The sequence below is a fragment of the Phaethon aethereus genome (assembly GCF_964289735.1).
Source record: "Phaethon aethereus genome assembly, chromosome: 4".
Classification (NCBI taxonomy): Eukaryota; Metazoa; Chordata; class Aves; order Phaethontiformes; family Phaethontidae; genus Phaethon; species Phaethon aethereus.
In genome coordinates this window covers 48,365,443-48,392,103 of record NC_138578.1, presented here as the reverse complement: position 1 = coordinate 48,392,103, position 26,661 = coordinate 48,365,443, and the positions used below count along the sequence as shown (strand labels likewise).

The 26,661-nt window shown below is 39.3% G+C and overlaps 1 protein-coding gene across 1 annotated transcript in view; it reads right to left on the bottom strand.

Moving 5' to 3' along the window:
* WWC2 (WW and C2 domain containing 2) overlaps window positions 1-26,661 on the bottom strand; it is a gene marked incomplete at both ends in the record, with an annotated part of 103,600 nt that overhangs the window by 12,684 nt on the left and 64,255 nt on the right. The window contains 10 exons of the mRNA XM_081999761.1: window positions 1,435-1,618; window positions 2,653-2,774; window positions 3,579-3,743; window positions 5,414-5,606; window positions 8,861-8,947; window positions 9,031-9,111; window positions 11,564-11,687; window positions 15,240-15,853; window positions 17,750-17,839; window positions 23,423-23,665. Of these exons, the coding sequence (XP_081855887.1) occupies window positions 1,435-1,618; window positions 2,653-2,774; window positions 3,579-3,743; window positions 5,414-5,606; window positions 8,861-8,947; window positions 9,031-9,111; window positions 11,564-11,687; window positions 15,240-15,853; window positions 17,750-17,839; window positions 23,423-23,665 (1,903 nt within the window). The remainder of the gene's footprint in view (window positions 1-1,434; window positions 1,619-2,652; window positions 2,775-3,578; window positions 3,744-5,413; window positions 5,607-8,860; window positions 8,948-9,030; window positions 9,112-11,563; window positions 11,688-15,239; window positions 15,854-17,749; window positions 17,840-23,422; window positions 23,666-26,661) is intronic.

Sequence of the window (26,661 nt, the reverse complement as noted above, 5' to 3'; positions counted from 1 at the left end):
CCCTTGTCAACCCAAGGAAAAGATACTGCTGGCTGCTGTCCCTCAGAAGGGCCCGCTGCCTACTATAGGTGCCCCACGGGTGCCACAGGGAGCCTCAGGTGCCAGCATCCCCGTAGGTGGCACAGACTGTGCTTACGCGCAGCAATCATCTTGACAGCCCGGCTAGAACAAGCACTGCAGCAGCTGGTACATCTGATGTTACTGATGTGCACTGGGGCATTTTCTTCAACTCGGGTTTCTTAATGAGTTTCATGGTTTTCAATGTGTGTGTGATAAATACAATGACCTAAATCACACAACTGCAACCCTGAGAGGACCTGCCACATGAAGATCTGTCCTGTGGCTGGCTTCACAAGGAGGTCTGCTATGTCTTTCACTCACTGTCCAGGTCTGTCCAGCCCAGGCTTGGCAAAACGCTTGTGTGCGTGCCTAACCTTCAGATGTTGCCCTTGACGTCTCCCCTGGCCGAGTTAGGGCTTTGATCTGTATTTGCTCGCTACCCAGCAGACTGTCAGTCCTTGTAATACCATAGCCTCAGCTCATTTGGCATCTTGCCACTTTAATTGGAAGGTAACTACAGTTTCCAGCAAGTCCACTGAGGTGTTCAACTTTTGTATTGTCACAAACTTGAAGGCACAACGTGTCATTTTTTGCCTTTTTACCTTTGCTATTTTACAGAACCTGTGGGTTTAATGAAAGCAACAGTGTTTTCACTAAAATGAAGAAAGGTGTGCTAAAAAATTTTATTTCTAGAGTATGTGCTACCATGTTAGGGATATGCTTACTAAAAATTTACTAGAAGTGCATTCAGAAAGGTGGAATATAATTTAAAGTGAACAGTTAACAAAAGCATGGAATTAGAATTTGTTATGTGCAGTGTGGGGGTAGTTCAGTAGTACACAGTTTAATACACATTTTGGACTTTTCTGTTCATTAATCTTTCCTCCTCTCCTCTGCTAGGCCAGTTTTTGTATTTCACACCCTAAAATAAAGGGAAGAACTAAGGAAATCCCCTCATTGGTTTAAAGATTTTGTCCTCTGTTCTGTTTTTCCCCCTTTTATCAGATGAATCAGAAAAAAAAGGGAACAATGAAACAGATATGCAGAAATATTTTAAATATGCACAAGTTGAAGCTACTGAGCTGCACTTGTATTTTGAATATTCTCCCTATGCCACAAAAAAGTGAAGATAGACATTTTTAGTTAATTGTCTTTGACTTAGAAGTTCTGCCTAGCACGTCTGTTAAATGCCCTCTTCATAGTTCAGAAGCAGCCACACTGATTTCTTTAAAAAGTACATACTGACAAGTGCTACAGCAAAGGCCACATCAAACTGTAAATTCTCAGATGCAGCAGACTTCTACATTAACTGCCCAGATATAGATCCTGAGACACCGTAAGATACTGTGGGAATGCGTATTTTAACATACTCACCAGTGTTAGCGTTACAGCAGCTTGCTGGCTTTCATTGCTGTTCTCTCTGTCCTTGTCTTCATTTGTTTCTGGTGCATCAGTGAGTAACCCCGTGTCATCAGTACAGTTGCCTTCTACTGCCTGCTTAATGCCACCTTCCTCTTCATCCACAATTTCATCAGAGGCTTCTGCGAGCATTTCTAACCTGTATGAACAGAAGTAGCCCAGGCTTATTCTCAAGCTGAAAAAGCCCACCATCAGAAGACCTAGGCCTTCACCCAGGTGTACTGTATGTGTTTTCCTGACAGGGAAAACAAGAGTATCACCCAAATGCCTCCATTAGGTTCACGTGAAGGCAAATTTCATTATATGCTCCAATAAAACCTAGCAAGCTCTACTACAGTTCACCTTCAAGATCATTAGGACAACACTGCACTACATTCAATAGCTGTATGCGGATAATGTTGAAGGACTTTGGTTGCAATAAATTAATAAAACAAATGAGAAACTCTTCCCTTCCCCCACAAGACGGCATGTATTTGTTTCTACACTAAAGCTAAGAAACTGCACAGGAACAGAACTCAACATAGCAATTTAGTTCTTGGGAAAGCTCACAACTTCTTCTAAAACAAGACCATCAATGGAAGCACGCTCACACACACTGACTTTGTCAGACAGCAGCTCTCTTCAAATCCTAGTCGTTGCTTGTTATAATTAATGCAACTAATATTTGATACAAGACATCCTAGTACTCCTCCAGTGGCTTAGACTCCCCAAGTGTTTCACAGGAAGATGTACATGGAATGGAGAAGCATCAGCAGTAGGAGTTAATAGAGCAACCAAGGCACTGTAAACCTGAAGGAAGGTGAATGAATTGACCACACAAGAGAATGAGACTTTACCCCAATTCCAGTGGTGGTGAGACACTGCAACAGGTTGCCCAGAGAAGTTGTGGATGCCCCACCACCCGGGGCGGGGGGGGGGAGGTGTGTGTGTGTGGGGGGGGGGGGGGGGTGTTCAAGGTCAGGTTGGATGGGGCTTTGAAGAACCTCATCTAGTTGAAGATGTCCCTGCCCACAGCAGGGGGGCTGGGACTAGATAATCTTTAAAGGTCCCTTCCAACCCAACCCACTCTGATTCTATGATCTCCTCTGAAAGTACAGCCTTTTCATTTGCCTAATAGGAGGAACTAGGGGAGTCGTTCAGGCATGAACAGTGAGGGAGGAAAAGTGGCTTTACCAGTCTTCCTCAGAGCCTCGTTGCTCCTGTTCCTCCTCCTCCTCCTCCTCGTCTTCAGCCAGCTCTTGCTCTACTGCTTCCAGCTCAGCAGATGTCCTCTCCAGCAGTGCTGACACAGCATCCTGCTCACAAAGAGAAGATGAAACCAGAATTGAGTGATACATAACATAGGTAAAAAAATTACAACTCTTGCAAGAACTGCATTACCCTGCTGCTCCCTGATGCAGCAAAAACATGACTCAGATCACAAGTATAACTCGTTTGAATTGTCAGTGTGTAGCACATTAACCAATTGTTTTTATACAGAACGAATCTCAATCAAAAATAGACCGCTTGTAAAACAATGATGCAATCAAATATGCTCCTGTCATCCTTTAATGTCTCATCTCTCTTTCCCCCTCATACTTGTAATATCCCTTGGTAAAAAAAGGTTGTTCTTAAAAGTTACATTTTTTAATGTAGTTTTCTTAAGGAGGCATTAAAGCAGAAAAGCTTATTTAACCGGAAGAATTAGTATGTGTTTTACATAAACAGCATTTTCAGTGCAATGGCTTTAAGTATGCAAATTCAGATAATAAATAGCAATTTTTAATGGGTGCATATGAAAAATCAATGGTAAACTTAAGGAAGCTCTTCAATAACGTTCTTTTTAAAATGAAATGCTTCAGCTGGGTTTCAAACTGGAGTGCAATTTTGTATCCCCCTAAGAAGCATCAGCCCCATCCGTACTTGCTAACAAGTCTGAAACCCGCATGGGACCTACTCACACAGAAAGTTGCTATAGACAGAAGTGCCAGCAAGACCACAGGGCCTTGGACCTTCAGGGGAGGACAAGTCACACATTCAAGTAACCACAGTGCAACACCACAATTAGAGTCTGTGGCTTTTTTTCTTTCCATTACAGTAATAGCCGACATCTTGCTCACCAAGTCCAACGAGTCCAAGGACTGCTTGCTTAACGGAAACATGGATTCTTCATTTTGCTCCTTGTTTTTTTTGCCAGGAATTTGCTTGCAAGGCAACAGGTTGTACCATAGAGTACAAGTCTCATCAGAAAATGATAAATCTGCCAGACTGATCTGAGTCCCAGCCTGCACAAAATAAGCAAGGGGAAGAAAATTGTTTAAATTTGGGGTTTTTTCCCTGCAATACAGCTTAAAATAAATTCTACAGGATTTATCATGTAAAATAGGCAGCACAAATTTGATGTGAATCTTGATTCCCTTTTTAACTGCACAATTTTCTATTTCCCTCCACTTCTAGTTAAAATAAACAAATAGAAATACATGGAAAGGTCCTTCATATTGTCCATTCTACCACCTTTTATTTCAGTCTGCGGAATTTCTCCCCACGTGCACTCGCACAGACCCCTCTGTCACTGTAATGCACACATCTGCTTTCTATAGCATTCAATAACGAAAAACTGTCAATGAAACTTGCAGCACCAACTTACAGAGCAGCAAGTTTCAGTCAATTTTTCAGTTGTTCCACCACACAAATCATCGATACAGCAAACAATAATGGATGACCTTGTTTGCTCTAACCAGTGAAGAAGCAGATGAAAAGACAGTAAAAGAGATAAAGAAACCCTTTCATTTGGACAAGCCCTGACATCCACTGAGTTGGCACTCTGGGAAAACTTACAAAGTATTCATGGTTGGGCTGTGCCTCGGAGATCACACTCCTCTGTTCTTTGGCAAAGCAAATCATCTTCGCAGCTACTGGGCTGCGTATACAGCTCTTGCCAAGACTCTGGTCATGCTGCCCAGGGCTTTCTGCTGGGGGTGGTACTCCCAACGCTTTCTTTTCATCTTGTGATTAACCCTTACGTCTCTGGTGTTGGGTTGGTTATTTTTGTTGGGTTTTTTTCTTTCACCTTTGTATCCCACATTCTGTTGCGGTTTTGTTCTGCTGCCCTTCCCTTACCTGAGGGGAAACCTCTTACATACTGAAAAAGGAACATTCCCCAGGAATTCAGTTAACTGCTACATTTTTGAAAGTGAGAGGCTGTTCCCAGTAGTTGGGGCTGATGAACCCCCCCCAGATACCAGCATCTCTTCAATGTTTTGTAACTAAAAATCTCGCTGTGCTACTAAGCCAGACTCATGGTGAAAAACTAAACTGAGTTGTACCAGACCATGCAAAAGCAATCTGAAAATAAATGAAGCATCGCTGATTAGGTGATGACCACAATTAACAACAAAATTTAAAAAGTGCTGGTTTCCAATAGGCTGGTCTATGAATGTCATGCGTTTTTATTATTTCTACAGATCATAAAGAATAAAAAGGTGGACATCATATAATCTACAGCAACATGCAAAAATGTAATTTAGTTTGCTCTTTATGACAAGTTGCGATAATGAGGGGTTGTGCTTTTTTTTTTTTTTTTTTTTTTTTTACATACTGTGACTCATTCAGCTTTTACTTTAAAATCCAGCGTTCAAGTAATGTTGCAATGAAGTTTACTGGTTTTTTTAAATGTGTAAAACTGCAAAGATGGACTATCAACCTGTAATTAAAGGGTTAAAGTAATGCAATGTTAGAATTATCAAAACACCTCCTAAAACTTCCATCCAGAATTAGATTCTGTATCAGGAATTTCAGAGCAAGGTAGTATTTTAAATGCTATATCAACAACTAAGTTATGCTTCAGAGTTTGTCTCCAAGTACTGTGGAATTTTAGCAGCCTTGACCATCAAAATAAGAGGGGACACTATAAACAAATGCATGCCAAAAAAAAGCCAGAAATAAAACTGCATACCAAGCATTCTTCCCGACGACTTCTACTGACAGCACAAATATCTACTCTCAGCGTCTTCTGTAGCAGCGTTACTTGGGAAATGGCTACTCTGAATATCTCGTTGAATAAAATGGTTTCCATGGCAGGATGAACTTTTGTGCGGAACAGACAGCTGATATCAGTTGAGGATGGAAGCACTGCTACTCTAACATACCTGCCGGAAACAAAACAAAATCTTTACCTGTATTTAAACTAGCACTTGCTGGTGACGCATGATAGAAGTTGGCCCCATCAACTAAAGGACTGCATAGGCAAGAAAAATGAAACTGCAACAAATCAGAGGTGGAATGAAAAAGAAGTGACAAAGAGGAGTCAGAAACAACTCCTGCCCCTTGCACAAACGTTTCCCAAAATGGAATTTCTGTGCCTGGTAAGGTAGTAGCAAAAGAGGTAGCTATTTCTGTCTCTATCCAAATTTGTCTGCTGGTTTAGTACTGTAAACATGGAGGATCATATCACACATGGAAGGAAACACAATCTTAGTGTTAATTTAAAAAATGAGAAAAATTTGTGTGGATGTAAAAATTAAACTCTTAGAACAATGTGAGCAGTGCTGAAAAGCAGTTATGTCTTTTAATCTTTTAAAGAAATAAACAAAACCTCCAAAGAAACCAGAAAGCTGAGGAAAATGAGATAGAAAATAGCTAGGCCCATAGCTGCTTAAGATCAATTCATAATACATTAAGTGAGGCTTAGAAGAATGCATCTTGCAAGCCTAAACTTAAGCACAGGGAATAACCTGAAATTGTTAGGCAGCTGCATTCTTTTTATCAAACAAACATCAATGGATAATACGTGGATAAAGGTAATACTTGCTAACTTGCAGGTCTCACTTTAATAGTAGCTTGATAAAGACATTCCTAATGCAATTTGTACATTTATTTACCTATTGCACAGCTTCTCATACACACAAACAAGCATAGTAATTGTTTTACATTTTTTCTGTGTCTGTGCATTAGCCTGTTTCTGGTATTGACTTTAAATAGAATTGACATTCACTGTAGAAGGGAATGCAATGAAGCTAGCTAAAGCAAGAAGAAAAAGCAGGCCAAAGAAAATTATTCTGGAAAAAACTTTTTCTCCTAAAATTCATAGCACTACTGCTATGTGTTCCAATAATGACTTCGTACATATTGTTATTATTAAAAACTTGTTTTTACATTAGGTAAACCAAAAGAAATTAGTTTCATGAGAAATTTGATTTTGTTATTTGAATTTGGGCGTAGCCTTTATTCCCCAATTATGCCAAGCTTCTTGGGATAAAGAAGATCTAAGTTGTTTGGTTTGCATGTATAGCCTGGGTAGCAGGTTTCCAGCGTTTCGACAAACCAACCCCAAAGTTAAGTGTTAGTGTAATGTAATTCCAGTAATGCTGCTGCTGTATTCACATAAATGTAGGTGAGCAACTTGCATGGTCTGCCAAAACCAGCCATTTTCATAAATTAAGCAACTAGGAAACATTTAGAAAAGAGGTAGCAATAGAAGATAAAGTATATTAAAAGGTGGTTCACTGGAGCTCTCTTTTAATAATTGTTAGTCAATTTATTGGCATCAGGCCAGAATGAGGGGTAGAGAGAGGAGTAAAAGATAAATGGTTCACTGACTTTGTTTTACAAGAGTGCTGACTTTCATTTTAATTTAAAAAGTCAAAAAGCCAGCCCATGCCTCAGATTTTGCTGTGACAAACCTATGACTTCTCAACTGATGAAAGAATGATCCTGACACAAATAGTAAGTATTCAGCTGGGCTCTACCTACTCCAAAAGTGAACAGCTTTTACACACAGTGTGGAAACAGATCTCAGTTAAGACCTCATGTCAAGTCTATTCCTCTGTGTGTAAGGGTTCAATAAAGTACTAATCTATCCAATTTGATGTTTTAGAAAATACAGTTATAGCATCATTTTCCAGACCCAATTTTTATCACTGCATGTATCTGTACAGTATGTATGTATATGCACACAATGGCAAGTGACAGAAAAAATTATGTTTGCAAGGTCCTTCCTTTACTCTGTCCTTTTTTCCTCCTTGTTTTGGGTAGCTTTAGTTTTAGTAAATCTTTTCAGCAGGAGCAGGTCTGGACTTCTGCACTGAAGACACATGACTAATTAAGTGTTCAAAAAACATGTGGATGTGGCACTTCAGGATATGGTTTAGGGGACATGGTGGTGATGGATTAAGGTTGGACTTGATGATCTTGAAGGTCCTTTCCAACCTTAGTGATTCTGTGTGATTCTGTGAATTACAACTTCATACTTTTAATTCCTAAAAAGATGCCAGCTATGACCTAACTTTATCTTACTGAACATTTTGTTGACATTCTTTTTGTATTCTACATTATCTACTTTTCCTCTCAGCTGTGTCAATTTACTTTTCCATAGTTTTTGTATATTCTTGTGCTAAATACTAGTGGACTTGGAAGGTCAGCAGGGGAAAGATGGAGGTCAGAGCAGGAAGGATGGTAAGTAGACAACCATTTGTTATTAAAAACAAACAGAAAAATCCAATAAGCACTCAGGCCTGTATCCCTATACAGCCTTTCCATATTCAGTGGCTTCCTATGGATCTGCCAATCAAATTCAACATGATGTGGGAAAGGGAGAAGCAAACCAGCAAGAAAACCAAATTTTCCAAGGACTGATTATGTTCCTCTCTAATCTTATTAAACTTCTCAACAGTTTAAGATAGCTTCCAGTCTGTAAAAAAGCTCACTGAAGTACAAGTGTCCCCAAGGAGCCACGGAAAGCTGCACTTACTTGCATGGATGAGAGTTTGGGGTTAGAATCTCAGTAGTAACGTTTTCTTATTCAGGCATTTTTGTTCTTTTCCTACATACTATTTCCACTGTAATTACTTTTAGACCTTTCCTGTCCAATTCAACACAAGAACTAATCCTTAACAGCCCTCCAAGCTACAGCTGTTAGGGAAGGTGTATCTCAATGTGGCTGTGCTTGTCCACTTGCAATTTATCAAATTACCCCTTACCTTTAAAAGTTCACTTAAGAGACACACATTATTTTAATACCATTTTACATCAAAATGACACATAAATGTAAAAAGACAACATTCTGAGCTGAAAGAATGGCAAAATACCAAAAGAATGTTTTTAGTAACAACAGAAGAGCTGTTCTGCACTTACAAAGCTACAGAATGTTTAAAAACTCTAAATGAGGCATTTAAAAAAATCCTTTTTGTTCCACTTCAGTGGAACATACAAATTTCCTGATAACTTCTTTTTCTTGCAGCATTGCTGGAATATGTAAAAGCTAAGTATTACTACAGTTTGAAAAGTTTTATATGTATTTTACTGCTGTTAAGCAGTTAATCTATCCATTCCTTTGGAGAATTTGTACAGTTTATTATTATACCCTCATATTTCAACACTACTGCTCAGTGATTGTTTGACTTACACTTTAGAGCCAAGGGGGACAGAAAACGCTGGAAGATTTCTAAGCCGTACTACGATTATCACAAAACTTGCATTGCTGTGGTCATATCTGTTAAAGAAAGGACAATGTGAGGGAAGTTTACTATTCGTGTTTATATATGAACAGAAATATTCCCTCTGCTGGTCACTTACCTGAGTCCTATTTGTACCTGGGCAGCCTCTAGAGTTGTTGCATCATCTTCACTATATATGATGTCCTCAGTTTCATTTGGTCTAAGACAAACAGGAAAATACTCAAATTTAGGAAAATTACAGTTAGCTTTCAGCAATCATTAAGGTATGCATGCACAGAACATACAGACATTCTCCTGAACAGACTGATTTAATTACAGCATGCACTCCAAATAAGAATTTCAGAGCTTACACAATAGCAATGCCTGTTTTAGGGACAGTTGTTGCCTGAACAGTTTGATCACTCCGGTAAGGAGTCAGAAAGGCCTTAGGCTGGTGACAAAAGCAGGCCAAACTAACAGGCAAGAGAAAAACTCATGACATTTTCCCGTACATACTTAGTACTTCTTTACCCGCCCTGAATACAAAATCAGAGATTAAAATTTGTAACAAACATCAGACCAGACGTAAACTGGATATGGAATACTGCTTTGGAGAATATTTGAGAAGCAGGAGCTCTGTAAAATAACGAGGTTTCTGTGCAAACAAGAAGCATCTTTTCTTTGAGCCTGTTTTCAGAAGCATTCAAAGAACCAAAGGGACTCAGGTCTTGCAGCTGAAAAGCAACTCTAGCATTGAATGGAATTAAGAGAAGCCATGTGGCAAAATAATTTCCAGTCATTTTCTGGGAGGTTTGAGTGAGGATGTGGTATTAATGTGTTTCATTGATTTTTAAAACTAGACTGTTGGGATCAATAAACAAGATAGAAAATATCAAGATAGGAAATGTGGAGAATGACACAGACATCCCATACCTTATGAAGACATGACAGCATTATTTTAAGACTCTGCATTCAGAGGCTTCCTTTTTACTATTCATTTCCTGGCTGATGGCTAATTTGATAGAGTGCATTTATTTCCTCTCCTGCCTTAAATTACTCAATACAAAGGACTGGTCTACACAGCAGAAATCACTGTACTGTAACTGCAGGAGCACACTGACAAATTGTAAGTCATTCCACAGACAGTGCTTATAAAGACACTTTTTCTAAACGTAAGCAGCTCACACAGAGACACTCATTACCTCTTCACTACTTCCTACTCAGTAAGAATTAAGAGTACCCACACCTGGAGCTATCATGGAACATCTAGTGTCTACGTACACTTAGCTTACAGAAATCTTAGGTTGCACAAATGGCAATAGTTTCCTTTTGTACATAGACTTAGGGGATGCAACTGTCGTCTTTCCTCTTTTCCTGAGTAATGACAGGAAGACGAGAGGAATTTGTTCCGCTTTCCACCTATCCCACCACTCAGTGTCACTGGAGAGGACAGCTAAAGGCTTGCTCCACAGAACATCCACAGCTTTTGGTCCAATGTTCGTTTCTATCCACTGGACTTAACTGGAGCAGACAGTAAGCTTTGATGACAGTGGCTCAGAATTTAAACAAAGTGGAAAGACTACAATGGTTATTGAACCAAAATACACAGTAACAGCCAGTCAACTGAAGGCTAAGTTTTTAATAGGTAAGACTTTATTTCAGCCTGAGAAGTTGCATTAGGTCTAACTGAACACGTGGAGGAAACTAGGATTCAGTCTTCAGGATGAATCCCTTATGTATTTCAGCTTTTTTTATTCGGTCTCATTTTTTTTATTACCTTTTAATTTGTGAAAGACTTGACAAAGTAGAAGTAATTTTATCAGCAGCAAATAAAACCCATTTATGATACTATAATGCACCTTCACCTGTCCTAATAGGAAAGCATTTTGCCTGGCTACAGGAGACATGCATTTATGTCTTTGTAACCACCCTGTTAAATGAGCTCTCTGAATAGTCAAAAGCACAAAAAATTCTTAATGTCAACAACTTGCCAAAACTGAGGTAAAAAAATAAAGTTTTGGGTCTCTTATCGTTAGCAATAGTCTTCTGTTATGCAGTCTAAAGTCCGTTGCTCTCACTGCCAGAAAACAGTATGAAGAATCCTGTAGAAGTTATGTCTTGTCAAAAAACAACAATAGCAAATACATTTCTTGTGTCCTGTTCACCACAGTGAAGCATGACTATTAAACCCTAACCTGGATTATTTTTATACCAACATTACAACTGAGGATTTTCTTATCTTTCCTACATCCTCCCTTTAAAAAAGAAAATATTCAAGCAAAACGCTATGCAATCTTAAGAATGCATCTAAACAAAAAAAGAAGTAATCAGTCACTCTGAGTAGAGTCAATACAGCCACATGGCAGAACCTGCATAGTTCAAATACAGCTTTTCTCCTAGGAAAACTTCTAGCAAGAAAAAAACCACAGGATTAGAAGGTAGCATATTAATGCCACGCAACCAAATTATACAAGCATTCTAATGAAAATTTATTAGCTTAAAAAAGCAATCAAACTTAATTGTTTAGCAAACGTGCCTTCCTTTCAATATGAAAGGACAAAAAATTTATAAAAAGGGCAAGACCAATAAACTGCTTATGCTGATACTATATAACTGCTTAAAGATATATTTAAATTTTTGTTGGACAGACTTGCGTTATTTCTCAAACCTACTGTTTCACAGAAGCTTCATATACACCACTATCTCCAGCTACAGACTCATCGGACACAGCAGCGGATACACAAGCTGTTTTCTCCTCAAGCAGGTGACTAGCTGTTCTTCGCGGTAAGTCAACACCTACAAAAAGAAAGAAGAATGAAAACTAGTCCAAGAGATTAATAGTCAAAGGCAGAGAAGTGCATAGCTTTGAAAGTCGTCAAGTGGAAAGTGGTGACCCTTAACTGAGTATCACAGAGTAGTTTTGTTCCACATCATTAAACATTCTGAGACCGTACTGCTGTGACCGCATATTCTGGCTAGGGATGTAACCAAACTGATGAACTTGAAAACGTACAACTATTATTCCTTCCCAGAGATAGAGGCTCCTATCATCACCCATATCTGTTGAGCTAGTTATTATCCTTCGTTATCTTCATTATCAACCCTCATTATCCGAATCTTTAAACCTGTACTTGCCATGTTCACATTCAGCACTGCAGTAACACTTCAGCTACATGCAAAGCAATTGCCTACTCTTCATTAAATATTCAGGAGTCAGACACCTTCTCCCCAGTGATGTAACTGCTAGCAATGAAAAATCCTTCTGGTTCACTACCATCAAAAACTTTTTATGCTGCCGTCTCTTTACCATCAACTACTACTTAGCTTTAATCTTCAACTCACATTCATACACTAGTGTCACACAGCGGAGAAGCGGCATTCAGAGAAAGCCACGTTCTGCATGATAGTAAGTTGAGGTCCTATGCAGTACTTTTATCTGCCAAGGGGAGAGGATCTTGGTATGCATTATCATCCCCACCTGAATCATGACTTTACATCTTGTTAAGATGTTTAGAATTTAAGGCTTCAGATTAGATGATTGATTGCTGCATTTGTGCCTTTATTTATGGCAGTAGGAATGCTTTTTCCTTGATGATGAAGTGCTCTTTCCCTTCCCCTCACCATGTGAGGGGTGAAGGTGATGACATGATTTATTGATTACCCTTAGGAATTACCACAGCAGCCTGAATTGACTTTGACAATGACAGAGACTGACTGTGAAAGAACTACATGATATTCCAACTTGGTTTCTGTCAGCAGGGACATATGCAGAGGAGCAAATATCTGTATGGTTCACCAGTACAGAAAAGTCAGAGACAGACAGAGAAGCAGGTGAGCACAGCATCTAAAGAGCCAGTGCCGATTATTACATGAAAACACCAGCTATGCTGTCTTCAGGCAAGTTTGTCTACCTCCAAGTTAAGATTCAGCAGTATTCAGATTTGTAGTCTTGTAAAACTTAAGTGTGTGGGCTGAAATTTTCCATGCAGGTTTTATGCCTCCAGCTGAGTTTGTTGAAAACCTTCCCATTCGGCACTGCAGCAGTTCCAAGGATGAAACTGGAATAGAACTAGCGAACCAACCCCAGGTCTACGTCTCCTTGCTACTGTCCTGAAGCTTCACCCTGAGGCCCATTTCACTGTAGACACTGAAGCATAATTAAGTAATATCTGTTTTTTCCAAAAGCTGAGTGCTTGTTTTGGCAGTCTTACAACAGATTTAAAGATAATTTGTATCCTATACATGACCCCACATGAGGAAGTATCAGTATGAAGAATCACAGGATGAATTTGTATTTTAAAACCATAACTACTTATAGACTTGAAAGACACCCTGACACTATCCAGAGTAACAGGTCTTCAAAAAAAGATCAAAAATGTCAGACAACCACATGATGCCTCTGAAAATAATGATTTAAATAAATCAATTAAAAAAAAAATTATTCTGATTCCTCATAACCCTATGTGTTCCCAAATTCTAAACCATCTTAAACTCAGTTCTCAGACTAGATGAGTTGCAGCCAGATGGCACAGACAGACAGACCAAAAGTTGTTGTTCATTTGGAAAGGATATGCTGTTGAAATATGGACAGGAAAATAATTTTTCCCATCTTTTATGATACAGATTTAAAGCAAAATAAGCACTGTGTTCCACTATACTCAAAAGACAAAGGACAACATGACACCCCACCCCAAATCCCTTTCCACGTCTTTCCACGTTGCATTTCACAGGTTCAGATCCCTAGGACATCAATTTCTCTTTTTTCTCTCTGCGCAGCTGAACAGAGTGAGGACTCCCAGCTTCCACTATGTATACCGTACGTTTCTCTTCTGGTGCCACATTGCTCTGGTCAATACTGAAGTTACTACAGTACTGTACTAAGCTCATCTAATTAACCAACAGATGTTACAACAATTCCTTTATATATATGTGTGTGTGTGTATATAAATATAAATAAAAGCAAATTTCTCATTAAAATATATGTCTGTGTCAACATGTCCAGTTACTTTTATTAAAAACTGGCAAACTCCAGGCACAAGGGTTCAAGCTCAGCAACAAATCTGGACAATGCACTCTCTAGAGCTAGGCTGTATTTATTCTAAGTCACCCAAACTCCTTAGTTAGATGCTTCACTATCAACTCAGGCCCAGAGATGTGGGGCTGGATATGCTAGGTGCTGATCAGGTTTCAAATGGGGCTGCCAGTGCTCAGCACTAGCGGAAACCTGGGTCCCTCAGTTCTTCCTTGGGAAAACAGAGCCACTGTCTAACGTATGCACACAAACGGTTTGCAGGAAAAGACAATGACACAGAATGACACAAGAAAAAGTCAACAAATGTACAGAGAAAGCAGAAAGTACTGTCAGCCCTAACAAAAGGCAGCAAAGTCAACGCTCTAAGACTGAGGACAAGCCATCAATTCTTGACAGCTGGGATTTTTCAAGTTCTGACTCTGGCAAAGGCTTTGACAATATAAGGTGACTAAGTACGTTGCATGGCTTTTACTGCAGACTAGAAGTGGAATTCATTACACCTAATTCAGCCATCTCAAAGTTACAGATAACTACTTACTAAGGATACCTCAGTAACTCAACAGGGCCATTCATCCCATCTGCCTTAAATGAAGAATGTTTTAGGATAAGATGACCCATCCTTTTGGAAGTTACCCAGAGACTGCAGGGGGAGCCTAAGACTAGCTTAGGAGCTCTGTTCTAACTCAAATGGATAGAAAGCTAAAAGCTATGAAATCTGTGTTAAAAAATGAGAAAGTCTCACTGTAACTTACATGGCATGTGGCCACTTGTCTTTCTCAACCCACACAAAAAAAATAAAAGAACTTTCCATGACAGCAGGTTCAAATAACTGTACAGACATACACACATAAAAACTCTAGCTCTTAAGTCCAGAAATCTCTTACTGAGGATGTCAGTTTGTAACTTATTCTTCAGTGAGAAACAAAGTATTTGATTTCAAGTTACCAAAAACCAGCAGAGGGTATTTTTGCGCTATACCCATACATCCTGACAATACCGAGGAATACCACAAGTCCATGTCTTCAAGATCCACCTTCACGTTTTTCTGTCATTTTTTCACGACAGTCTGCAATACTTGACCTTTCCTTCTTGAGACAACTATTGCAAAACGTAGATGGATTCAGGGTGAACGTAGCGCTCTGATGCCAAAACTAGAGTTACGTAACATCCCCCAATTACTGACTGCCCACCATGGCAAATGTATGCCGACCAAAATAGTCTTCAGTTACATGAGGTACCTCCCCACTCAAGAGCCATCTGTTCAAAACAGATGAGTTCATGTAACATACACATTTGATATCAGATTTTTTTATTACCTGAACTTCCTTCATGTAGAGAAGGCAGAGGTTGCCTAATGCTTTCATTAAGATCTTTATCATCTGTAGGAATCTGAGATCCTGCTCTGACTTCAGAGTCCAATAATATTTGGTTCTCACAGAGACTAATGCCTGCAAAGTCACCCAAAAGGTCACAGTCCTCAAAGTCTGTAGTGAGGTGATGCAGAGGGGAATTTTGAGCTGACACTGAAAAAGCAGCTTCTAAAACCAAAGGGGAGCCTGGAGGGGACAAGGAGGACAGTGAGGATCTGGAAGACAGTGATGTCACAGATTTGGGAGGTTCAGTCAATTTGGGATGGTCTGTAGCTGAAGGAGAGTCACTGTAACCCAGTCTCCCATGGGAACTGACCACTTCATTTTCGTGAATAGTAGTGATAGGCCCTGAAGGAATGTAACCACTTTTTTCTTGCAACATGAAGTCAAGTTTATACTGATAGTCCAAATCTGTTACTTGATCGCCTTGGTTATAGTAGAGATCCGTGGAGCTGAGTGAGTTTAACGACCCTCTGCTTGACGTGTTCAGAGATCCCCGGCTGGAAGCCAGAGATCCCAAACTGCTCCCTGAAGACACAGATAACGTACTAGCTGAGAGGCTGCAAAGAGAGCACAAACACGTACGCTGATGTTACTGAACTAAACCAGCACAAAACGGCACACAAGGAGAGCTTGTTGACTGGAGCTGCACTATACCAATTTACAACTGAATGCTGCTTGGGACATTATTCTTTTAAGCACCCATACTTGGTTTAGATCAGTGTACCCAACCTGAACACCCTCAGGACAATTTATCCAGCTTACGGCCTGTTCCTAAAGCCCATTTTCTTCAGGAGAAGGCTGCAGATTTGACACTGTCCCAGCAGTAACAGCAGCCTTCTCAGCTGCTATACTCCCTCAAAGACCCGCTCCACCCTGGTACAGGGTCAACTTGACAGGAAAGGGATCCCCAGGAAGGGAAGTTATGGCAGCAGAGGAGTGCTGCCACCCCTAGAGCAATTTATGCAGCCTCCCCTCTGCCCAAGCACCTGGGAAGGATGGCAGCTAGGAGACAACTTACAGCAGAACTGTCTCCCTTCTATAAGACAATACACACTCTACATGCACAGTAAATCCAACTCCTTAAGCATGGCACAGGCCATAACATGCAATCCCTGAACTGGTCAGGCAGTTGGACTAGATGATTGCTGTAGGTCTCTTCCAGCTGAAACGGTCTGTTCTATTCTATTCGATCTTCTCCTGTCAATAATAGGAGATAGAGAGTCGTGCCAGGCTAGCAAAACTGCCACTGCCTTGGCTCAGGAGGACTCTGCTGGGAATAAGCATCAGGAAAAATAATTCAAGGCAGCCCCTTCTAAACACTTAAAAGATGTTTACTGAACAGTAACAGCTATCAACTTTAAAAAATTTGCCACTAGGATAGAAAACTGCTTTAAAAGGACAGAGACACCCTCAAAAGCTCAAACGCAAGCACAAAATACTTTAAAAAAAATGATTTAAAAGACTCTTTTCCTAACTAATCATGAATCAAAATGCAATTTATGGGATCTGGCTGAGATGTTTGAAATAGCTAAGCCAGCCTAGATCCTAGGAAGGGGATGGAATGGCTTACCATGAAAAGACCTTTATAGAATGCTTTAAAGCATTTTTCCTCTTAAAGCCCCGTTTTGATTTCAAGAAAATAGGTAAACATTAATGCAGTGTCTGATTGGTGTATCCCACTGAGATATGCAAGAAAATTCAGGATTTTCTAAATAAATATAATGGACACATGGTTTGTAGCCCAGGGTACAGCCCAGAAGTGAGAGAAACTCTTCCCTAGGACCAGTTACATGTATCATTAAGTATTAGAATTCCCATCAGAGCAATGAGTTTGAGTTCACAGTTGCTGTAACTGATTGCTTTTTTGTTATTGCTATGAATTTCATAAACCCAGAATCAAATTTTGAATCAATGACTGTCAGGAAAAAAAAATATCCTGCTGAGGATACATTTCTGTCTACAAAGTGTAAGTCAGTGTTGAAGACTAAAACCAGAATCGACTATTCACCTAAGTATTTACATACCTACATGTACTCATTAAGCCTCTCCAGTTATTACACAGAATAAAGACTACAGTTCCAATAACTCATTTTAGACAGAACTCTGAGAAACCATTTGGTCTCCTCAGTGACAGGATTTTGAAGATATGACCAATTAGAGAATTCCCGAGTTATTTACACTGAAGCAAAATAATGTCTGCCTGCTTAATCATGGAAGCTGTGCAAAAAACCCATTCAGTTCAGTCTTGAGTGTTTACCGAAATTACAAAGGCACACCAGATTTGCATGGTGACAAAATGCTTGAAGATATTACACTTACATTTTCCAACTTAAATATTAAACAAATTTTGTTCAGCTTCCAGCCCAGAGAAAAACCTGAGAATTACGTTTAGACAGCCAGGTCAACTAGACTGTTGCTGAAAACAGGTTTTACATTATGCAGTACAGTCTCACCTCCTCAGTTGTGAATGCAAGTAAGTCGTTAACTTTGTAGTTTCTTCAAGTTTCTGTACCAACTCTTTTCTTCTCTCTTCCAATTTCAACCTGGAAAGAGAGGTACATGTAAGTATAGGAAAGCATTACAAAATAACCTGGAAGCTAGAATAGTTTATAGATAAGACAGAAACAAATGAAGATCCCTCAGATTTTTATCTCTTTGCCAACTACTAAAACCCACGAGACTGTGTTAGCTCTCAGTCCTATCGTAAAACCCTAGCCTCTTCAGCAGAGTGACTTTACCTGCAGAATACCAAGCACTGTAACAACCCTGCTCAGCGTACAAGCAAGCAGAATGTTTGTGCATTCACACTACCGAGGGGAACATGCACCCAGTTAAAGAGTAACAGATGAGCACTGGGAAAATAACTGCAACTTCAGGAAAATAAGATCTGCACTAATATATTTTTAAAAAGCCATGCTGTAGACTGGCTCCTCACCTAATATAGTTTTAGAAAAAAGCCCAACAGAACACTCATACCAGTGATAGTGCAAGAACTTGGGGTAGCGCTGCAGGGAGTTTAATTTTAAAGTGCTCCCTTTGATGCTTTGAGTCTTTGTATAGAGACAAAGCACAGTAAATCAAAGCAGCATTCAAGCACAAGGTTCTGAGATGATGGATCATATTTAGGAGTCCTTGGTAAAGATTTCTACATCCCCAACAGCTTTGTCATCACCTCAGAGCCACACAGCATTGTAATACTCATTATCAAGGTTAACCTTTATCAAAAAGCTGAATATGAGCCAGCAGTGTGCGCAGGTGGCCAAGAAGGCCAACAGCGTCCTGGCCTGTATCAGAACTAGTGTGGCCAGCAGGAGCAGGGAAGTGATCGTGCCCCTGTACTCGGCACTGGTGAGGCCACACCTAGAATCCTGTACTAAATTTTGGGCCCCTCACTACAAGAAGGATGCTGAGGTGCTGGAGCGTGTCCAGAGAAGGGCAACGAAGCTGGTGAGGGGTCTGGAGCACAAGTCTTATGAGGAGCGGCTGAGGGAACTGGGGTTGTTCAGTCTGGAAAAGAGGAGGCTGAGGGGAGACCTTATTAGTCTCTTAAAACTACCTGAAAGGGGGTTGTGGTGAGGTGGGTGTTGGTCTCTTCTCCCAAGTAACTAGTGATAGGACGAGAGGAAATGGCCTCAAGTTGCACCAGGGGAGGTTTGGATTGAATATTAGGAAAAATTTCTCCATTGAGAGTGTGGTCAAGCATTGGAACAGGCTGCCCAGGGAGGTGGTGGAGTCGCCATCTCTGGAAGTGTTCAAAAAACGTGTGGATGTGGTGCTTCAGGGCATAATTTAGGGAACATGGTGGCGCTGGATTAATGGTTGGACTTGATGATCTTGAAGGTCCTTTCCAACCTTAGTGATTCTGTGATTCTGTGTGATTTATTGCCTCCTGCACTGTTAACCAGAGTAGCTCTAAACCCACAAATGGTGGAACTCTCCCATTCCTTTACAGCCGGCTGCTAGCAGAAAGGACTCACTAACCTTTACAGTGATTTTTCCTTTTATAATTCCCTTTTAACACTGCATTTACAACACTAAATAAATTGCTTTCGGTCAGTAGATTCAGCTAAAACCCTCCTGTAGCTGTGGATTAGTATATTCTCCTCTAGCCATTGCTCAGTCAACTGACACGTCACAAGTTCTCAAGCAACAAATCTGAGGGACAAGAAATTGCCTTCCCTCCTTTTAAGAAAAAAAAGAAAGAAAGAAAAAAGAAAAAAATAAAAAAGAAAAGAAAAAAGTTTGATGTTCATTCTCAGAAATGTTTCCTTTGGCCTTTCTGGTATCTCAAGGATGTATAAATTAAAATTCAAATGCAGAGAACACTTCAAAGGACATTAAAAAAAAAAAAAAAAATCAACCATTGCTTTCTTATGCAAACTGAATGAAATACTTGAGAGTTCCCAGAATTCACTCTCTTTCAGTGTCAGATACCAGTAAAAAGACATTAAGTCCTCAATTCAGCAAAGCATGAAAAGCACTTGCTTACACCCATGCTTATTCAGCGAGCAAATCTGGGTTACGCAAAGGTGAATAAGTTACCCCGAGGTCAGCCAGGGTGTGAACTTCCACTCCACTGCCTATGCTGCGTGCGCTCTTACACAGCAATAACGTGTTCATCTGCCAATACCTGCTAAGACTGTTAAAAGCATGCATGGTATTTCATTCTTTGCTCAGGAAGACATACACACATCCAAACCAAGAATTATGCTCATCTATGGTATCAGACACTCTTTCCTACCATTTTACTATTTACCAATGCCTTCTGCCTTCTTTTGAAGTCTAAGCTATCCTGCTTTCCCCAAGCAAGAGTGCCCTTCACTAACTCATTTTCAATAGTGAACTATCATTTTATCTTCAAGGAAGAGGCACAAAAATTGCTGTATATGTTCAACTACTAATGGCAAAAGGCAGGAAAAAAAATTAAAAGCTTAGGAAATTCTCAAACTGGAGTCCTCAAAACAGACACCTATAGTTGTCCCACTGAATTTGTACCATTAAAATAAAAAGGTTTCCTTGTGTTTTTTTTTCTCTGAAGCACAAGCAAAAGTTTATTTTCCTTTATTATCTTATGGAGATTGATAAAATGTAATTTATCCCATTTTTAGCTCCTGAAAAAACATTATTTCTGAGATGTAATTTGATCTACTAATAATTAAAGTGGCATTACTACCTGTAGGTAAATTTCAGGAAGATGTTAGTCAGAAGTCACAAACACAAGCTAGATGATGCAATCACTCCTGGAAGTTCCAAGACATGCAGGAAAAAATTTTACTATCTCACAACAAATTGAGATTCAAGGAAATTTTCTTCATTCTACAGCAGACCAAATTAAAAGAAACAAACAAAAAAAAAAAGCAACCCCCAAAACTTTCAAACAATGAACCTTCCTTCTTTTTAGCATAAGCAAGAATTGTAATACCCAAAAGACTATGTAAACACCTAAACAACCACTGTGTTATTTGTTCTGACATGGGCCTCTCAATCTCTCCTGTTGCACCCCTCCTATCTAAATTAACCTATTACTCATTGCAGGAATGACTTGAGTGTTAGTCAGACATTTTTCTCCACTTTTGATCTTAAATTGTGACATTGTTGAGAGTGGCATAGAATCTTAAAAAAAAAAAACAAACATTAAAAAGTCAAAGTGCACATATGTCACCTTTCAATGCAAACTTACATAGTAGACATGTTTGTTTGTGACAGGCACAGGAGCAGGGGCCAGTTTTGCAGGCAACAGCACAATCAAGTAGTTAAATCATGCATCTGTTTAAATGCTGGTGATTACTTAGATTTTTGCCAAACACTAAAGTAGTAATGGAATCTCCCTGACACGAATGCAGAGGCAAGAAAGTAACAAAGAGTCCTCACCAGTTCCACAATCCAGATATTTCTATATGGTTGCTGGAAGGCTTCTTAAAACAGTCAGAATATGCCCTGCTTTTTTGAAGCTGATACGTTATGATTTATACCCCTCTTCTGTAAATTGATTCTGAGTACATCTACTAGTGGCAATTTCAGTATCCTACTCCAAAATAACCCAGGGCTATGATATAATGTTTTTGTTTTAAGTCAGAGCAAGTCTTTTTCCCCCTTTAGAAAAAAATAAAAAACAACCAAACAACCAACTCCAAACCAAACCAAAAAGCCCTCCTCACATCAAGCTCTGACACAATCCATAGCTTCTTACACTGTTGCTTCATTATCAGTACCTGTGAAAATACTGTAAACCTAAGGCATTCATGAAACTTCATGAAAGAAAATATTAATGCAACAACAGTGCAGTGCTTTGAAGATGGTGTGGCTCCTCCACTGACAATGGAGAGGAGAATCTTCCTCATCTCCAAAAACTAAAATGCTGATGGTTGATGAGATACAATTAACTGTATTCTTTTCTCAAATTATCATTTCAGGAAAAGTTTCACCATCTGAATCCTTCTACAAAATTAAGATTTTCCTTATGTTTATAGCAGACACACCAGAAATACTCCTCAAAATAGCTTAATGTGAAAGAATTTATGTGCTCTGAAGTCATCAAGGGAGACAGTTTTAGTATCATGAAGAGTTGCAGGTAGAAATTCATTGGAGATTCACTGGAATGGCAAAAAAGCAAACCAGAAGCCACCATAAACACTACCTCAATGAGCAGTGTATGACATGAAATCTTACAGTAACCTCAGGAAAAAATTCTACATTTTCAGGAATGAAAATCAAAAGGAAACAAATTTGAAGAAAATAGAGGGGGGAAAAAAATAAGCTGTAACAACTAGTTGTGTCACTATACATGGAAAAAAATTTGTTTAATTTCTTCTTGACAATGGGAGACAATTTGCCTTGCCCTTGGTACTCCAAGTTTGGCATCTGGCATGTATGGGAAAATTGTCAGGTGGAGAATTTTGTTTGACACTAAACAAGCAAATCCGTAACACAAGACTAAGAAACAAGCTACCAATTTACAGGATGAGACAAGATTTAGCAGTTACTTACAACAGCATATTACCAAAACCTCAGATTCAAATTATTTATTTGTCAATGTGATTTTATTACTGACCCCTTATTCTCCACTTATTAATGGAAGTCAGAAAGCAATGGATCCATGGTAATATAGATACTAACAGAGACAGGTAATTTCTTCTGTAAAAATATAGCTCCAGTACAACATAACCCTTCTTCTAAAACATGCTTGTATTACCAATATAATACAGTTTAAACTATTATAAAGTGTACAAATATGTTTAGAAATCATGCCTAATACACATATACGTACTTTGTAAACAAAACAATTTCATCACTACTTGGCTACTATTTAGGACCCAGCTTCAGGAGGTGTCCTGAAGCCACTAAGAGGAATTTTGCCATTCAGTGGAACAGGAACAACAGCAGGTGTTTCCTAGCAGAGGGAAGTAGGAAAGGCTTACAGTGCTGATTGTATTACTTCAGTAAGGCACACTACACTGATACACACAATGACATTTTGTCTTTATTGCATTTTATGTGTGCTAGAGGTGCCCATAAATTTATTTCCACTTACGGTTGATGAAAAGTCCATTTGTGACAGTCACCTTAGATTTTCTTGAACTCTGAATCTTGCTAAAACAATTTATTGTGGGAGTCGCTTCGGTTACCAGTTAGGTAGCAGCAAGTTAGGAAATTTTTACAACAATTATACTTCTCCTCTGAAGTTTTTTTCCCTTTTGATTGCATTTTTGTATGTAATAAAACTCACAATGAAAGGCTTCAGATGTTGCAACAATCAAGATAATCTTTGTAACCTGAGTTCAAATAGTTTACAGCTATTACCAGAAATGAGTGAATGATGTATTGCCCTCCTGCTGGTATGTTGACATTCCTCAGTTATTTAACATCTGTCACAGGCATTTTCATGCTGGTAACAATACAGAGCAACTGATACTGCAGAACACATATGGGGTGTTCGCATTCCCTCACAGTACAGAAGACTTCTTTGTGTTTCTGCCCAGTGGGCTAATAACAAATTTAATTAAGAGCTACATAGAACAGTTACTGAAGGAAAACAGCCCATCAAGGCATAGTTCAGCGTCTGTAATGACTACAAAGGTTAGATTACAGAGAGCAGCATTTAATATTAGCAAAAGACAACCCCTTACCTTTCAGCAAGTGCTTGACTAGGTGTGCTTTTTACAGACAGCAGCTCTTCTTCAAGCCTTTTCCTCTCTGCTTCCAGCTGCTCTAGCTCATCTTGAGTACGTTTGCGTGGCGTAATAAACTGGAGTTCCTTCAAAAGCTCTTCCTTCTCATTTATTAACATCAGTTTTTCCTTTTCCACATCCAATGCCCCAGGCCAGGCTTCACTATCTAGCTTAGAGAGTTCAATCTTCAAGTTAGCCATGCTAAAATAAAACACAGCAGATTCTTCTGAGTCCAGCAGAGCACACAAATCCCAGGAAAGAGAGAAGTGATATAATATTTTGAAAGGCATCAGGATATAACAACATTTTCTACTCAAAGCCATACTTTGAATCAGTTTTGCTTCACAAGAATGCAGACTACACCAGAAAAGCAAGCCAGGTATCCAGTCCTCCTGTTCAAATGCAGAGTTGAAGTAAAAGTCACAACGTTAATAAAAGCTTTATTGAAATGATCTGTCTGGTAACATAGCGGCACTATGCTTTACTCATCTAGCATGAGTAAATGATGGATTTATCCTAAGCTGTTGGAGGCTGACTGCTCCTCAGAAACAGCAACAACCATCACGAAAGAACACACACCATAGCAAGGCGCTCATGTCAGCAGCGTGCATGTATGCAAATCTTAAAAGGCAAAAGCATTGTTCTTCTGTGGGATTAAGAGAAAAGGCAATAGGACAGCACACACCTAAAGAGAAAGGAGATTATTAACTCGAAAGCTTGAGTTTGTGCAACTGTTGTTCCCAATGCAAATGTCAAATCACAGAGTTAAGACACCTAAGACTTGGTTATCCATACGTATTGCGCAGATACGCGGATATAATGGAAGTGGAAACTTCCCTACATTGTTATTGTATTATACCCCAGTCCTGATCAAGACTGGTTATTTCCACTGTTCAGTCTCCATAATCATTTTGCCTATGGGCTCAGCAGCATAGCTTAAAAGGTGCAGGTTTTGCAATAAAAAAGGAAAGCCTAAAAAATTCCCGTTAGAGGTGCTTTCACTGGGAAAGCCTAAAAATTCCCATTACAGGTGTCTGCTGGTTCTGGCAGGGATATGGTGAATTTTCTTCATAGTAGTTGGTATGGGGTTGTGTTTTGGATTTGTGCTGGAAACAGTGTTGATAACGCAGGGGTGTTTTCGTTATTGCTGAGCAGTGCTTACACAGAGTCAAGGCCTTTTCTGCTCCTCACCCCATCCCATCAGCGAGTAGGCTTGGGGTGCACAAGAAGCTGGAAGGGGACACAGCTGGGACAGCTGACCCCACCTGACCAAAGGGATATTCCATACCATACGACAGCATGTTTTGCAATAAAACTTGGCGGGAGGTTGGCAGGGGTGCTGCAGCTTGGGGACTGGCTGGGCATTGGTTGGTCAGTGATGAGCAATTGTTTTCATTTGCATAATTTGTTTTTCTTGTTTGGTTTTTTCTCTCTCTGTTATTTTCCTTTTCATTACAATTTTTTAAATTATTACTATTGTTTATCTTATTTTAATTATTAAACTGTTTTTATCTCAATCCACCAGTTTTATCACTTTTACCCTTCCCCATCCCATGGGGCGGCAGTGAGCGAGCAGCTGTGTGAGGCTTAGTTGCCAGCTGGCAGTTAAACCACAACAAGGTGCCACATATCTAAGAAGATGACAACTTTCAGTCACCTTCAGCCTTAGCCACACCTGAACCAGCTGCATAGCTGAAAACAGGGAAGCTTTGAACTATGTAACTGCTCTCAGTCTCCTTCCTATAGGCTGGGAAAAAGGCAGAGAAAGGAGAAGTCAAAATAGAAAGATGTTCCCATGCAATCTAGGGCAAGAGGAACTGTTCTGTTACTTTTATTTATTTGTAATTGCCATAGTTAAATACAGCTAAGTCAGCTCAACAAGTGATACAAGTCTGTGCAATTTCAATGTTATCAGGCACTACCTAAGGTAATGACCCATGCCATACTTCATAAATATACACAGATAATTTGGTACATATAATCTTTCTGTAGTTCTGACAGATTTCTGGGAAAACGTTTTTCTTCTTGCCAGTTTTTTTTTTTGTGATTAAGAAAACTAACATCATCATGCTTATTTTACATCTCTGGTATTAATTTTACAGTACATTAAGGCATTTATTTACGGTCAAAGCTAAGAATAGTTAATGTTGAATCTAACTATCCCAATGCTTATACTAGAAGTTTAAGGGGTATCTCACCACCGTTTCTTTTTCTATAGGTAACATTTTCTTCTCATGGGCACACCGCAATGAAAAAACCAGCAGCTTAAAAAAATGAGCCATACTCCCACCCAATCCCTGGAAGAACAAGTTTGACTCGGGGTATTTTCACAGAGAAACAATGCAGAACAAACAGAAATACTATCAGCAGTGCTACCATAAGCAAAGGGTAGGATGAAATGAAATGAAATTAAATGAAATGAAGCATTTCAACATATTTTGCAGCTGTTACAGATATCATTTATATTCAACAGTCCTTCAGAAGAGCAGTACTCAGAGGGAAAACAACCAAATAATTTCAGATGTATAATGAAATGTTAAGACTTTCATCTCCAGGTCACTGGTTCTAGCTAACCTTGTTCTGAAAGTAGCTGCTACTGACAGCTGTTTGATGGCTTATGGGATGGTGGCCTCCAAACAATTCTTTTGTTCCCTCTGCTATAGACAACTCTCTTCTACCACAATTGACACTCTTTTCACCTGCATCAGCAGACAGGCAAAGGACTAGATGGATACGAAAACTGAACTGGTCTCACTCGTTTGAGGAAGTCCTTGCTTGACAAGTCAACAAGGAATATTAGCTAGATCTTTACCACATCAGGATAGGACTGTCAACACGCTATATCAGATCCTTTCGAATAACAAGTGCAACTGAATTTAGCATAGTTAACATCAACAATCTACCTCTTCAAGACATTCGGCTGGCTAAACAACATAAAACATGCAACATACAGAAGACTGATAATTTTCAAATAGAGACATTCTCTCACAAGATCCTATCCTCCTCTTAGTTATTCTAACAGAAAACAACTAAGAATTTGCACAATTAATATATCAGAAAAGATGGTCAATACTTATCCAATTATAATGTCGATTACAATGACCATAATAATTATAGAGAATGTAATTAGCTGCTGAACTTTATGTGCAAACTGGTATGTATCTTCATTATTCGAAGATATGTACACTTATTAAGTT